Genomic DNA, 16,464 nt, shown 5'->3' on the forward strand with positions numbered 1-16,464 from the left:
AGAGGGAAAGAATAAAAAAGAAAAAAGGGTAGTCAAAGGGGGAGACGGAGGGAAGACGAGGAATAAGAATGGTTCCTCTCGTTGTTCGCTCTCTCTCTTGTTCTCCTTCCGGCGGACGAGCATACTAACTAGGCATAAGACTAAGAGGAATCTCAGGCACATCCACTGGGGCAGGAATTGCGGAGGCCCGGCCAGCGTTAGTCCCCAGTGGGTCTAGTGTCGTTGGTGAGCAGCAAGTCGATGCAAGGACGCGACCGAGCCGCCGGAGAGTGGGAGGTGGAGCCCCAGTTTCCGAGAGCCGATGAATGTGATCATAGATGCTGAGAAACGAGTAAGAGTAAGAGTAAATATTTTTTGAGGGGTATAACTCAACATTCAAATCATACCATAATACTGATGTGAGTTATCCAATCCGGGGACAATTTCCATGTCCAACAGGACAAAACATGTCCAACATAGACAAGAGAGTAGACCACAGCAAGCAGCGTGGGGAGGCAAAAGGAAAGAAAAAAGAGTGGCCGAGAGTCGGGTAAATTACCATAATTTTACTGGGGTTCCGTCCGGAGACGCTGCCGTCTTCTTGTCATGGCTCGTAATAATACCAAGTCCTTCGGGAACTACCAGTTGGCGGCCAGTAGACCCGACCCGATCGATAGGAAACTCTTACAGTGACTACTGCCTGACATCCACCTTCACGATTACTTAAAATGCACTAAGCCTAGTTGTCGAGTTATCTGTACAGTGCATTGAAGATATCACGAATCATGCAAGAATCTACGGAGTATACTGGATCTGAGCCTGGGCTTGTGCATTAAAAATTTGGCAGGTGCTCCCTCAATGGATTCCAATTTCATTTCCCTACCGACCGACCGAAGAAGCCGGTTACCAGCAGCCGTGTGGAACGTCACTTGACACCGCAAATTTACTGCTCCAGCATTCAAGCTATTACATAACCATTTTTCCCTTCCCCGGCTTATTGTCGTCCAAAAAGGCAAAACGGTTATCCAGTTCTTGGGGCAACGCACACCCACACATACATTGCTGAAATAAATATCAATCATAACATTTATCCAGATCTGTCATCGCTCCTATTTTGTTCATTCTTTCCCCCTTCGTCAACTTCCCCATAGATTGGTCGCATCTATAATTCCGATCGGCTATTATCCGGGGTTGAGAAGAAGACACAGCCAGAAACATCATGCCATCCACTGATGTCTGACTGGGAGCTCGAACACAAGCTCAAGTTGAACCCTATAAGTTCACACGGATCCCAAGCTTGACAGTACCCCAGCTGCTGCATCCTTTCTCCAAACTCTAAAAATAAGATCCCAAAATTGCAAAATGAGGGGAAACGGCAAATGAATCACACTCCTCAACTAACGAACCTCGGGTATCGATTCATGTTGATGGGATTTTATTTTCGTCCGTCGGGTATGGGTTCAGCTGTAACTTCAGCCACCCAAGGCTGACCTCTTTTTTTAAATTTTAAATTTTTTATTTTTAAGGCCCTTCCTGCATTGGGGCCTCCCCGCGGGGAGAGAAGCGAGATCCTAATGGATTGCTCATCCTTGTCTCGATACTGATTTGAGGACCAGGGACTACACCAACGGAGATTGGCTGGCACTCACAGGGATTGAATCCCGATCGACACGGAAAACGCTGTCTGCACATGAGAGTTTGCCCATACAGAGAAGATCATGTTATATTCTATCATGTGTTAGGTCATGTGTACGACGTTGATCCCAAATCTCATACGATATAGAATCACCTGTACAACTCATAACCCCCCTTATTTCTTTTTGCTTGTGGTTCATTTTAGTTTCGTGTGGATTGATCCGTACGGAGTATCTTCAAGTAATGAATGAGATCTTTGTTTGCCCACGGGAGTCGTACAGTATGACCCCACGCTCTGGGAATGAATCGAACCCGACCCGACCAGCATCGGAATTCCCAGACCGGCAACTCCCCGCTCTCTGTGCAGTTCCATTTTAACCGGTCCCGTGTCGCTGCTCGGCCCCAGCCGCCACTCATGATTGGTCTCCAGATACCACCCGAGGCTAGACAAGCGAACCGATCCCCGCAAATGGCCACTTCGTTGATTCTTCGTTCATAATTAGGTTATGATTCGTTTAAGTAATATTAGCTGGGCCGTGGGATAATCGGGGATCCCCGGAGGAAATCCGACGTCAATGGAGGAAAAAAGGTGAAAAGGTGGTACGGGATGCCCTAAAAACACAAATCAAATAAAAAATACAACAAAAAAAAAAAAGGATAGCACCTTATTGAAGGGAGTATTATTCCCTACCTGCTATATAAGGAAATACTACCCGCAAGCCAAGTTCTCCCGTGTCAGGTGCTCTGCAGACTTTGAAGCCTTACTCAAACTGTATCATCTGGAGATGTAACTACGAAGGTAGTAGGTACAAAGTACTTGTGTAAATCGACCCGGACCTATACCTAGTACATCGTCCGAATTGGCTTCTTCTCCATGATAGGATGTGCGATGACACGGTGTCAGTCACAATAAGGAGATTGGATGACAAGCTGTACCTCCGATGCTAGTTTGTTCGTACTACCGTAGTATGTCGCAGGTGCATATACTACTACCTACGAAGTACAGGACACATGGGTGAGGTTGTACCCCCAACTTTTTGACTAACCTCATTATTACTCCGAGACTAAGGTTTCCCGAAACCAACCCCGTGATTCAAACATGGATGCAATGAAATAATCGACCATAAAAGCAAGCGTAACGACCAGGATCCATACTCCCACGCGAGATCCCCACTCCCTCGCCCTGGGAACGGCATGGTCGGCCCCATCCTTTGATGTGCTCCGTCTGGACTCGGCCAGTGGCCGCACGGCTTAAGAATAGCCCCGTATATGGCCGGTTTTCATTTGTCGCGACTGGCCGCCACGCCTCGTGTATCCATCTGTCCTCGGCCTAGCCCAATGCCGTCTGGATCGAATCAAAAAGAAGATTTTCCGAAACAGAGGTCTATTTGCCTACCTGGGATCAATCTAGGTTTTTAAACATTGGTATCGTACTCACTAACGGAACTAAGAAAATTTCCCGAGTCTGGGGTCCTGTCAGTACGTAGTTAGTCCCTTTGAACCAGCCGAACCTCTTGGGACGGAGCACAGCGTCTTATTTTATCCAGTGCCTCGCTGCACTTTACCCCGAGCCTTCATTGGATGGATTCTCCGTGCATACAACACTTGGGGGGGTTATTTCTCCCTCAGTGTTCAATTTCCCGGCGAACTGGCTAAATATCGGTGAGCGCTATCTCCCAATGCGCTTCCCATCGGATCGCATACAGAGTGTTCCGTGCTCTAGATAGCTAGGGCTTACTCCATTTCTACGGAGCACTCAACTCCATAGTGCTCTATCCACGATCATATTTAATAAAATTACTATGAGACCAATTGTTCCGTGGCGCCGTGGCGCCACCCTGGGTGCGCTACATCAGTAACATCCACTATCATAAACGGCGGTGCTCGAGTCTTTGAACGACTCTTTCAATGCAAAAGTACGCCCCGACGGGAAGGCACGCTTTGTGCTTTCTTTGTGTGCCATGCCATGTGTCTACTTCTTCGTGTGCAATCCGGCCGTGTAGCCTTTATTCTCAAACACACAAAGACAAGAAAACAAAAACCCCCCGTCAGACGGTGTAGCGCCGGACCTTGACCTGCTTGCAGGTCGTTGCGAGTCTTCACGGGCCCTTGACATTCCCCGACCCGGGACAGGAGCTCGCCGACTCTAATGGGCAACGTGGACTCTTGGTGGTCCTGACCGAGGGAGGCCCTGTCACTTCAGCCCCAAAGCTAATTCGTTTTATTTATTGGCGCCACAGGTACAAGACCTCCATAGGTCCCCTGAACAGCAGCCATTCGCAGCGAGACCCTGTCCTTTGTCCAACCGAGCCCAGTGGCGTTAGTTATTGCGAGCCAGTGCTAGACGTGCATACAGATTCGGGGCAAACATTCCTACCCCCCATGTCGAGGGTCTATCAATCACGTGGAAGTTGCAATTACCAAGTAACCCGCTTTGCTGGAGGCCAGTCGTCCATAGGAAGAGCCAGAATCGAGCATGGTTCACGAGGGAGAAATGAAGCCAAGTCTCCAGCACTCGATGTAACTCGTCCACGTAGTCCGGTTATCGACTCTTGAGTCTTCTCCCTACGCGCTGTCACGGCCTGAAACTGCGATGTAGCTCGGCAAACGCTTCCAATGCAATTGGATCCTTTCTGCCGGTTTCATCCTCGGCTTAACCCCCGAGATCCGGGATCCTAGTCCAAGTATAATATTCTCTCTCGCCTAATGAGAAAACGGCCAAGAGATCAGGCCGCTACATGGCGATTCCTTCCCCCAGACAGTGAGCTATACGAATGCGTCTCGCTTGTAGATTGCTGCTAGTGCTGCGCCCATTCCGCTTAGCCAACCCTACTCATCGTCCCGAGACCGTAAACCTACTTTCTCTCCCCTGTACTCCGTACCCCGTACCTACATATGCGAAATAGATGAGATTCCCTCCATCAGACAAGCCCAATCATAAACCGCCAATTACAACCATGGAAACATGATCGAGCACCGATCTTCATTTATCTGAGGTGTTTTCCATTACCTAAAGATAGACACTCCCGTCCGAGTCCAGAATGTTTACCCGACACTATCAGAATCCGGGGAACGAGGTTTGCCCCGGCGAATACCGATAAGTGAACGGCGGAACGGAGCTTCTTCGTAAGCGCTAAACCCAACGGCCCCCATGTGTGAGAGCGGAAACGTAGGAGGCGACCGAAGAGGGGGGGGGGGATTTTTCCGATGCAGATTGCTTTTTTAACTCTGTAACTCTTCTGGGCAACAGTTGGAGAAATGCAGATTTAGTGTTTTGTGGGGTAGGCAGCACGTGTTGATGGACTGGTATTATAGGCAGTTGCTACCGAGGTATTTGGTAATAAATTGGCGCGTGTGGGTTTCGTTTTCTTGTACGGAGTATACGAAGTACTACCTTACCGTGTCTTTGGAGAGGTGAGAAGAGATGTTCAGGAAGCTGCTGGGCAGGTGGAGGGGGTCTGTGTGTGTGGTGTGATGGGTATTCTCGGATGTTACTCTGTAGGTTTAGAGACTTATGAACGGGTGGGAGTTGGGAGGTATCCACTATCGTATAGCATTTTGTAGTGATTAAACAGCGTATGGCAGAAACATAATCAACGTCGGGTTAATTCAAATTAGTAGTATCATCATATATTGGATGGCGATATCAGAAGTCTTCGAATGTCTTCGTATCATGCTTTCATCTGTTCATCAGTCTTGGTGGGATAGAACCTGCTCGTGGTTAGCCGTGTATCGTTCGGTTGTGAGCGTGGGTACCTACCAAGCTGCCACGGCTATGATCAAGTACATCATCATCAGGAGGACGCCCTCGAGCCAATGGGATTTACCGTCGGCAATGAGATAGTTTACCTGGCTCTATTTAGTAACGTTGTATTGGTGGTTAAGAAGGCTGTTGACGTACCAGCAGGACGGCAACAAATAGCAGAATCACTTGGAATGCGTCGAAGTACAAAGTCTACTAGAGTCAGTAACTGGCTATTGTCAGAATGTGTCGACGTAGCGTACCATGTCATTGTTGCCTAGACACGCAGTTAGCAAGGTACAACTTCACAGAACAGAATCGAAGTTCACTTACCCATGCCCCATCCAATCACAATGATCAACGGAAGCACCAGCAACGCGATTTGCATGCTGGACCCTACGGCCACGCCAATTGCCAAGTCCATCTTGTCCTTGCATGCCACCGTCACGGCCGTGGCATGTTCGGCCGCGTTGCCTACAATTGGGAGGAGAATCAGTCCAACAAAGGTCTTGGAGATACCGCCACGGTCCGTAATCGCATTAATAGAATCAACCTGGACAGTCAGCTTGGCGTGATTGATGGCTTCTATGGGTATACCATACCATGTACTCAGCGCAAAGTGCGACCAGGGCCGTCGAGATAGCCAGGGTTAGCACAGCCACCCAAATGCTTAGCTGAGGTTCTTCCTCTTCCTCGTCCGGGTCTTGCAGTTTCAATTGCTGTGCGTTCTGTCCCGCCAGGGTGGCAGTCATTTTGCCTATCTGTGCAATTCCCCGATGGGTGTCGCCCTCGTTCACTTTAACACGTCTCTTCTCAACTTTGGGACTCGGACTGTTGTACATCTCCGTGTGCGACCCCAACTGGAAGAACAGATAGCATCCGTACACGACCAGCATAATAATGCTGGTTCCTGCAATTTGTGAGAAAACAATACATGAGCTGCCCACCAACGTAACTTACCTCGTGAGAGCTCTGCGACACCACTGCTGCCCGCTGGAGTCAAATTAGCATTTAATATCCCACCGGGCTGCTCGTTGACTTACCGCCTGACCAGTCGTGGAAGGCAGTGGGAATAATCAAGCATCCCACTGCCAACGCTAGAAGACTGGCTGCTGTTTGGGCAACAACCGGGTTGAAATGCTGCTCCAAGCGGTTGACACCTCCAAAAAAGAAACACATCCCCATAACAAGGAGAAGATTCGAGAGCATACTTCCAATTAGGGAAGTCTGTACGATCGTGACTTCATCGTCGACCAGCGCAATGATAGCCACAATTAGTTCGACGGCATTACTATTGTTTTGTTAGTCAAGATTAGAAGGAGAAGTAGCAGGAATTTCGTTAATGACATACCCAAAACTTGCGTTGAGTAGGCCACCGATTGTTTCGCCGGTGCTAGAGTCATTAGCTATCGTCTACTTCAAAGAGTTCGTATATCATACCGCATGGCAATTTCTTCCGTCGCGTAGCCCAACATAGCTGCGAGAGGACTGCCCTGTGTTAGTTCCGTAATGTGAGGTCCGTTTCGAGATGGCGGGGTACACACATAATAGCAATGAAATTCACCACGAACACAGCAACTGGATCAACATCGACATAATTCAATGCAACTCAACCATAGTTAGCGGTGATCTTGGTTGTTAGAGACATCTACACTTACTTCCAGCTGGAGCAGCAAGCAGAAGGATGTTGACCCAGGAATTGAACAGAGTCGCTTTCAACTGTCCCATGGCCGTAAACTTCGGCTTCTCGTTGGCATCGTTTGTCGAGTTCGATTCGATGTCCCCATTTAGGGATCTATCCCCAAATCCGCTCGCGAAGGTCCTCCTCTTTCGAGGTCCTCCCATCTGATCTTCATCAAGCCCAGTTTGGGCTGAGATGTTGATGGGTTCATTGCTGTGCATTGACGGCTCACGTCCCGCTCTATCGGGAGTAACCTGATCGGTCCCAGAGGACTCTGGTGGGAAACTATCTGCATGCTCTGGGCCTACCAAGCCTTCTGTCATATCCTTCCGCCGGCGACGCTCCTCGTCGAGGCGCACATCCCCTGCAGTGCGGATAGGAGTAAGTTTGCTCTCGAGCTGGATAGAATCCGTTCGGCGCGGCCGTTGACGTCGAAATTTCTTGAAGGGGTTGTGACTTGATGCCTCTCCATCCTGGTCATACCATGCCAGGTTTCTGGCTTGACGTCGATATTTATCTGTATTCCAAAGCCATGTTAATCATGATCAGGAACCCAGAGTGAGGGAGTGACAAGACATACGCATTGCTCGTATGAATTCCTTGCCCGCTTATTATCGTGGGAAGATAGTTAATATTTATATACTGTTATAAAGGTTAGAATGATAATTCGTGAGTATACTAATTATAGGCCATCGAGCCGCGTGGTGACGGGGGCACCATATGTTGAGGCACAGTTGCACAACCGTCGCAGCCAGAACACCATCAACGCTAAGCATTAACAGGCAGCATTACAAGAAAACGTACTAGCTTGCCTGAGCGACGATATCATATAGAGGGGCCCGGTGTGGCTTGAGTTATGGGTCTGAAGAAGCTCAGCCTCAGTTGTGGCCACCAAGAAATCCAAGACCAGGACAAGACTTCTTGAGTACGACAAGCCTTCTCGGCAGAACAGCGATCGTGGTTTTGGTCTTGTCGATGAAAAGAAGAGCGAATCGACTGCTAAAGAACGGTGGGGGACATAAAAAAAACAAAAAAGAAATAAAGAGTCTCAATTAAAATGATTGAGCGATAATCAAGGGGGTTTCTCTTTGAGAACTCCAACAATAGCTTCAAAAGAATGTCAATGAGAGCAAAACATCACAAAAAAGGGTGAAAAGAAAACAAGAAAAATTATGACAGAGAGCCAAGACAACAAGAAAAATAAGAAAAAACAAAATTAAGGGGAATTTAACAAAGCTAGAGTAAAAACTATGAGGGCCGACGTATATTGTCCCAGACAAGCAATAACTCATCTGTACACAGCCACACTGGGGGTGCGCATTTTCGGTAGTCATGGTAGATCGTCCTCTAATCTGGCGCGTGTCCTGCACTCTTTGGTGGGAATTCTGGGGCTGTTGTGCCAATGATCGGGCAGATGTACTTTCTGAAGAGCGGTCCGAACATGTCATTCGTTCGCCAACCTGATGACCACCAATTGCGCTGGTGTGATCCCTCGCAAGGGAGAATGCAGACTGACACGGGGGAGAACGCCAAGAGTGGTGGTTGTCTCCATCCCAAGTTGAACTAGTATAAGAGTTGGTTAGTGGCTGCGCGATTCAGAACCCAAATTTCTTGGATCACAAAGTTTTGTGTGCTGGAATCATTAAACCTAAGAGTCCTCCATTCTCACCGAAATGCAACCAAACTACTGTCATATTGTACTGTGTGGAAAGAGATGAAGAATTTCCATACCTGGGCAATACACTGAGTATGGGAAATTGATCATGTTGATTGGTACGAGTTAGCTTCTCTTAAGATCAACAGTTTAAAGCTTTCAACCCCTGACCCATTCTGGTGCATTTCATGGTCACGGAAGCTTATCCTTCCTGCTGCGACTAACTTGTCTGTTCCCAACTCTTTGTGGTTCGGGAGACTTTGCTAGGCCAGTGCGTGTGGCTGGTGACGCTCTTTGCTGCGCCTCATATCAGCCACAGTTGGCGGTGATGGTTTGGGGCAACTACGGACTACCCGACGCCAGCCATTATTGACGTTGGTATTTTCTTACTCCGTACTAGTACTTCCTAAGGGGACAGTCGCGGAATCGATTATAGAGTGTAGCTCTTGCTATGCCCAATGAAAAATGATGACAGCTTCGTCCGCCCTGAAAGAAGCGAACTCTCCTTGTACAAAATGCCCAAGTTCTATGTTGGTCATCTGTTAATCAGATAAAATATTCCAGATACATAGTTTTATTTGTTGAGCACCTGCACATATTTACAACCCCCTACTCTGGCTTCTTTCCCACTAGCGTCCACCGCGAGAGGGCGTGACAAGCCCCCTCTTGACTCTCCCTCTCAGTGTGGCATGAGTTTTTCAGCATTCCTGCCGCCGCCTCGTTCTTCGTTTTCCGGTAAAAATTCGTGCAGCATCAGGTTACATTACTACATGGCAATAGCCATGTAGCCCGGCGCGTCGCGCACATCCGTCTAGACTACTCTGAAGCCGCATCCATCAAGTAGACTTGGCAAAACAACCATGTTGATTGCAAGCGCCGGTTGTTTAACACGCTCATCAATGCTTCAGTGCTGACTTCAGGTCGTGGCTTCTCCACACAGGAGCTCATTCCAACACGAATATCAACTGGCGAATATGCACTACATCATACTTGCCCTCCACGTCTTTCGGAACGTCAGTTTGATATCTTAGTGGATGAGATTCAAGTTGGGAATAAACCATTCTTGCGGATGGTCGTCTTCGGATGAATGTCGAAGCCGTCCAGTTGCACTGATGGCCGGAGGCGGCGGCTAAGGTCCGTGAGGACAATGCTAAAGAAATCCAGTTAGACTTGAAGATGGAAAAATAAAGTGAATCAAACAAGCCCCGTGCCGCTTTCAACATCCGCGATCTTGAGATCGAGGCCCTGTAATGGGATTAAAAGGTGTAGAAGGTATCCATAAAGCTCGAGCCAGACATAACGATGAAGATTAATCTTGTTCAGTTCTGCAGTGCTCAGCATAGGCCACGGAATTTTTAGCGTCCCGTTCATCCACTAAGCGGTTATTATCGATATAACTGCAGGTCATGATATATTCCGGTGCTGGTGAAGTGACTAGTACTGTAAGACTGAGAATAACACCGTGACTCTTCAAGAAGTTGTTTCTTTCGTTGACCTTTTTTAGGTAACCCTGTGGCGGTTATATATAAAGCCACTTGGACGGCAGCTATCTACCCAACAACCCCACCATGCTTGCGTGTTCTCCAGTCACTGCTTCAATGTTATCTATAGTACTACGTATTCTATTCAAGGCTAGAAGTTGACCGGAGGACCTGACATTACCCCATTTCTTTTGGGGTCCCTTTAGGAATAAGCGACACAACATATATAGCTGGACACCAAGAGGGTTCCTAGCTTTACTCTTATAGTTCTAGCGCTGCTGTAGCTCCTTCCAGCTTGATAGTAGCATATCCTTTCTTCAACCTGGCTCGGACAGGATTCTCTTCTAGGGCCTAGTTCGGCCGCTTAATTATCATGGTTGTCGCCAAATCCTCGGGACGGGGTAAGCGATGTAGAGGCATTGCTCAAAACCAAATGCACATTTGGCCCCGATTACGAGCCAATTAGTTGAAGGATCGTGTCAGCTTCCTACGAACCATCGGGTATGTCTACCTTTGGGGAGAGGGCGGTGAGAGGAGGATGGTGTTATAAGATATGAGAGAGAGAACCAGTTGAACAAGGGAAGAGAATAAGATTGGATCAATATAACGCACCTCGTAGGATTCATAGCTTAGCGCTGTAAAAGTGCAATAAGAAGAATCCTCCAGCTACCTTCAGCTATAGTGGAAAGGCAGAATTCATCGCCCTCTAGACTGGAAACAGTTATCACTATTGAATGGTGGATGGCGCCTGTAGTCGCCGCACATAAAGAATTTAGTTCTGACGATATAGATTGGTATCACATTGTGACGAACTAGGACTCAACGGAGGAACGGAGGACTTGGAGCTCTGACTCACAGAGTAGGTGACATAAAATATAAAGCTCTCAAAAAGAGGCTTCTTCTCCTTTTCATTTTCTCCTTTCATGACAGTTATTCCTGCGTTGCAAATCATCATGAAAGCGAGAAATTGAATCACTAAATAGGAGCTATGCCCATCGAAAAGTGATATATAATCTCCGTCTAGAAATAGTTGGGAGTTTAGTACGGGATAGTAGCGGAGCGAGAAGCGCTCTGCTATAATTTTATATAGAAGACGGCATAGTAGATAGTAAGAAAGATGAGAAATTGTTTAGCTTTCGCGATATACCCCTTTGTACATACAATGTGTATATTCAACATTTTGTATAGTTACAGTAGTTATACGATTAGTAATCTAGCCCTTCAAGCACTTATAATATCTGTCGGTGATTCGTATATACCATGTGCACAGGTGTACTGCATATGCTGTGCTCTGTGGCAAGGTATAAGAAGATTGGGTAAGGCAGCCGGTGTCAAGATTGTCCACATATTTTATGATGAAACATGCCTTGTTCTCCTGCGCAGTACGTAGGGAGATTAGTAAGATCTACACAACCGTTTGCATCTGAATGGCGGCAGAACAGGCGAAGAGGGCTGAGGTGTGATTTTTGACGTCACTCCAGTACTGGACTCTTCACGAATGTATGCACAAAGTTATGGGGGATCATAAGGTATCCTTTTATACCCTCTTTCAATTATTATTTATTTTGTGTTTTCCCGAAACTTCCCTTTTCTTCGGGCACTGGGCTACTGTGTAGCTGAACCATATATTCATGGGGTAGACATTCAGGTTCTAGCTAACAATTACAGACAGTACATTCAGTCAGGTCTTCATTTACATCAGACAAAGCAAATCTAAAATCTTTACCTTGTACTAAGGATGTAATGATTTTTTGTGAAAAATTTTCCCGCCACCAGTGTTTCACTCAGCTTCATTGGGTGGACCCCTTCCAGGGTCACGACCCTCGACTGGCATTGGAGAGAAAGACCCTGTCATGGTCCAGTAGTGTGTTCCTGGTAATCACAATGTATTGTTGGTGTTATCCGTGTTACCAACCTAATTAGGTACTGTATCGTACTTTCAAGTTCTGGTTCACCCCTGCGGTCCATACCGACCGGGGCTTCAGAGAGATTACCTCATCGGAAGGGGATCAACACATATAATTGACTTGGTATAAGAATTTGACTGCTTCATCAATGTCTTGGGTTACACCAAGCAATCATCGCCCAGCCTGACTAAAGTCCTCACGATACTTCATGAGACAGCAAAAAAGAGGCCAAGGAATTTCGGCCCCACCAGTCAAGAATCACAAGCAATTATTGGCAGGTAACAAGAAACAGAGCCAAGGTCGGGACCGGATGTAATACAACGTACGACGGGTGATACAGGGCCAGAGAACCACCATGACCAATTAAGGGTCAGTCTCCAGCGGCTAGTTTCAGGGCCCACTTGTACTAGTTGGGCTACCCTGGAGTTAAAGGGTCTAGTCAATGGGCAAAGGAAAAGTATGTACCGAATCCGAGTGCCCCGAGTATTCTTAGCATTTCGAGGCATGCATGAACAGAGTGGATGAATGACTAGTACTACAGAACTTGTTCCCTTTGATCCACTGGAATTTGTGGCCTTGGTCACAGAAGTATGAAGATGATACAGGAGTGATGTGACATGGGATGGACACCAGTTGCCATGATTCATGCGGTGGGTTTTTGCTCAATATTTTGATGCTGATCATTATTATTACGTCGTTGCCTGTGTATTACAACAAACAAGGAACCAAACAGGCCAAACAGGGCGATTGATTCTATTCTAAGTAAGACACAGACTAACCTCAGGCTCCTCTCGGGCCCCCCCCTTTCCCACTCTCCTGCCCATTCTTCCTTTCTCGCCTCCTCGCCTCCTGCTATTTCTTGTTCCTTATTCTTCCCTATCACTTCCTTCCCTCGTTACATACCTCTTTTGATTTTTATTTTATTTCCCGCAATTCCATTCCACGGCTTCGTGTGTCAGCCGTCAGTCACTCGTTGTAGTATATATCCTCGTCTAGACTTTCTCAATCCACTCCCCGATTCGTTTCCCATTAATTCGACCTGATATCACTGGGCCCGCAGATCAAGTTGATCGATCCCTCGTTGTCTTCCACTGCAGATCTTTAACTGTCGTCGTTGCGGCTGGTATACGTTTGAACGACTGTCAATAGACTCATCATGAAGGCCGCATTCGCCCTTGCCGGGGCTTCCCTCGTGGGCAGTGTCCTGGCGACCCTGCCTGCCATTGAGACGAAGGTACTTGAATACTGTGGCTGTCGCGGTCGCTTCCATCACTGACTTGAGAAATTCTGCTGTAGGGTAACAAATTCTTCTATTCCAACAACGGCACTGAATTGTAAGTGGGAAACTCCAACGCGCTCAAAGGATCAATGAGATAGCGAAACTAACATGCCATTAGCTTCATCCGTGGTGTTGCCTATCAGCGTATGTTCCATGCCGGGAAAATCTCGGGTCAAGTCAGTCGGATTGGGAACTAATGTTGATCTATAGAGGAATATTCTTCCAATGGCACCAGCAGCTCCAGCACCGGCTTCGGTAACGAATCCAACGGCGACTACACTGATCCTCTGTCCGACCCCAAGAAGTGCGAGCGTGATATCCCTTACCTGAAGGAACTGCGGACCAACGTCATCCGTACCTATGCCGTTGACCCCAAGGCCGACCACACTGAGTGCATGAAGATGCTTGACGACGCTGGCATCTACCTTATCACCGATCTGTCCTCCCCTTCGGAGTCAATCATCCGTAATGACCCTAAGTGGGACGTGGACTTGTACTCCCGCTACACTAGCGTTGTCGATGCCTTCGCCAACTACACCAATGTTATTGGTTTCTTTGCCGGTAACGAAGTCGCCAACGACAAGAACAACACCGACTCCATCGCGTTCGTCAAGGCCGCTGTGCGTGACATGAAGAAGTACATCAAGGCCAAGAAGTACCGTGAATCCCTGCTCATCGGTTACGCCACCGATGACGACGCTAGCATCCGTGATGACCTGAAGAACTACCTCGTTTGCGGTGAGAGCGACGCCATGATCGACATGTTCGGTTACAACATCTACGAATGGTGCGGCGATTCGTCCTTCGAGACCTCTGGTTACAAGGAGCGCACTGAGGAATTCAAGGATTTCCCTGTCCCGGCATTTTTCTCCGAGTATGGATGCAACAACCCTAAGCCTCGCAAGTTCACCGACACCCCTGTCCTGTACGGCGACAAGATGAACGACGTCTGGAGCGGTGGTATCGTCTACATGTACTTCCAGGAGGCCAACGACTATGGATTGGTGAAGGTCGATGGTGACAGTGTCAAGCCTCGCGATGACTTCACCAACCTCTCTAAGCAAATCCAAAAGGCCACTGCCACTGGCGTCAACAGCGCCAGCTACACTGCCAAGGCTGCTGCTACGGCATCCTGCCCCGCGGTTGGCAAGGACTGGGAAGCTACCAGTGAGCTCCCTCCTTCTCCTAACCCGGACCTGTGCTCCTGCATGGTTGAGTCTTTGTCTTGCGCCGTTAAGGATTCCGTCAAGGAAGACGACTATGAGGACCTGTTCAACTACATTTGCGCCAAGGACGGAATGTGCGATGGAATCCACAAGGACGGCACCAAGGGCAAGTACGGAGCGTACAGTGTGTGCTCTCCCAAGCAGCAGCTCTCTTTCGTCATGAACCAGTGGTACGAGAAGAGCTCCAACAAAGACCAAGCCTGTGACTTCAATGGTTCGGGTAAAACCCAGAGCGCCTCCAAGAGCAATGGCCAGTGCTCTGAGCTGTTGAAGCAGGCCGGTGCCGCTGGTACTGGCAGTGTCACTGCCTCTCCCACTGCCGGAAGTGCTGCCGCTGGTAGCACCTCTTCTTCCACCTCCAGCTCCGACAGCGCTGCCGGTGCTGTGAGCCCGATGGCCGTCCAGGTTGGCAGCTGGCAGTTCGGAGCTTACATCATGACTGCCTTTGTTGCCGGTGCTGGAATGCTCCTGCTGTAAAGTAGTAACATGTATATGGGCTCAAGAATGTTAGGAGAACAGTGAAGTGAGACCTGGGGGGTTTTTGTTGGGGTGTATTCATCCAGTGATTTTGGGAATCTTAAGACGTACATACTTTAGCCAATCGCTCAATCGTTCATTCCTTTGAATATATATTCTCACAATTGCCTGTTCAATTGGTGTAACTGTACTCACGTATACCGTATGCTACGAAGATATTTAGGTTCCAGTTGTAGATTGTATGTTTGAGTCACATCCTAACGTCGGTTCGCTCTGCCGACTCGGTGCTGTACTCCGAACTTCGACAGCTAGCGGTGTCTTATCTCGGCCACACAAACGGCATGCCGAAACATAGCGGAAAATAATCCGGATCTATATATATTTATAGCTATCAGCTGCCCAGTAACTTTGTTCTTTATTCTATCCACTCTTATTTGTTCTAATTCTGTTCTAAGTTTGTCCTAAGTTGGGAATCGCCGTGAGAATTTGCTTGTACAGACCAACGGTTAAGATCGAACCCTAATTCCATGGCCGGCCATGGGTGAACCCGACCTAGAATCTCAGACCCCCAAAAAGATAGACAGGGTCGCAGAAAAGGAAGAGAAAGCTACCAAGGTGGAAAGGGGCTACGGTCTTCCCTTTTGGCGAAAATGTATCATTCTCTTCGTCGTCAGTTGGATGACACTTGCTGTTACCTTCTCCAGCACATCTCTTCTTCCTGCAACCCCCGAGATCGCCGAGGAGTTCAACACCACAACCGAGACTCTCAACATTACTAATGCCGGCGTTTTGCTGGCCATGGGCTTCTCGTCGCTTATCTGGGGTCCGTTGAACAATTTAATTGGCAGAAGGATCTCGTATAATATTGCGATCTTCATGCTTTGTGTCTGTTCGGCGGCGACGGGGGCTGCTGTAGATATGAAGATGTTTACAGCGTTTCGAGTCTTGAGCGGTTTGACAGGAACGTCATTCATGGTTTCAGGACAGACCATTCTGGCGGACATTTTCGAACCGGTACTTCCCCACCACCTTTCCTTATCCTCCTGTGTACTGTGGTGGGAATCGTCGTTAGTTCAGTGTTAATAATGCCTAACAGGTCGTCCGTGGCACAGCCGTAGGATTCTTTATGGCTGGATCGGTCTCCGGTCCTGCGATTGGACCCTGTATTGGAGGCCTCATCGTCACTTTCTCCAGCTGGCGTAATATCTACTGGCTCCAAGTCGGCATGACAGGACTCGGCCTGGTCCTGTCCATCGTCTTCGTCCCCGAAATCAAACAAGAGTCCAAAGAGGACCCCGAAGAAAAGAGAAGAGGACCGTACTCTCAGCCCTACGCCTCTTCAACCCCCTCCGAATCTTCAGACAATGGGTCTATCCCAACGTCTTCTTCTCCGTAAGCCCTTG

At 48.1% G+C, this 16,464-nt stretch overlaps 3 protein-coding genes across 3 annotated transcripts; 2 read left to right on the forward strand and 1 right to left on the reverse strand.

The window, feature by feature from the left end:
- Positions 1–5,285: 5,285 nt before the first annotated feature.
- ANOM_009167 (calcium/proton exchanger) lies at positions 5,286–7,621 on the reverse strand (the record flags this gene model as incomplete). Its single annotated transcript, XM_015554423.1, has 13 exons — positions 5,286–5,325; positions 5,375–5,463; positions 5,516–5,569; positions 5,620–5,633; positions 5,690–5,909; positions 5,959–6,266; positions 6,317–6,349; positions 6,400–6,647; positions 6,708–6,749; positions 6,797–6,844; positions 6,901–6,964; positions 7,015–7,554; positions 7,618–7,621. The coding sequence occupies 13 exons, from the start codon at positions 7,619–7,621 to the stop codon at positions 5,286–5,288; spliced, it is 1,704 nt and encodes a 567-aa protein (XP_015403719.1).
- Positions 7,622–12,997: 5,376 nt separating this feature from the next.
- On the forward strand, positions 12,998–15,061 carry ANOM_009168 (glycoside hydrolase family 72 protein; the record flags this gene model as incomplete). The annotated part of the gene is made up of 4 exons (XM_015554424.1): positions 12,998–13,313; positions 13,376–13,413; positions 13,477–13,502; positions 13,569–15,061. The coding sequence occupies exons 1-4, from the start codon at positions 13,236–13,238 to the stop codon at positions 15,059–15,061; spliced, it is 1,635 nt and encodes a 544-aa protein (XP_015403724.1). The 5' UTR covers positions 12,998–13,235.
- Positions 15,062–15,598: 537 nt separating this feature from the next.
- ANOM_009169 (putative MFS transporter) lies at positions 15,599–16,457 on the forward strand (the record flags this gene model as incomplete). Its single annotated transcript, XM_015554425.1, has 2 exons — positions 15,599–16,075; positions 16,158–16,457. The coding sequence occupies 2 exons, from the start codon at positions 15,599–15,601 to the stop codon at positions 16,455–16,457; spliced, it is 777 nt and encodes a 258-aa protein (XP_015403723.1).
- Between the last annotated feature and the right edge of the window lie 7 nt (positions 16,458–16,464).

This window comes from Aspergillus nomiae (assembly GCF_001204775.2).
Source record: "Aspergillus nomiae NRRL 13137 chromosome Unknown contig00315, whole genome shotgun sequence".
Classification (NCBI taxonomy): domain Eukaryota; kingdom Fungi; phylum Ascomycota; class Eurotiomycetes; order Eurotiales; family Aspergillaceae; genus Aspergillus; species Aspergillus nomiae.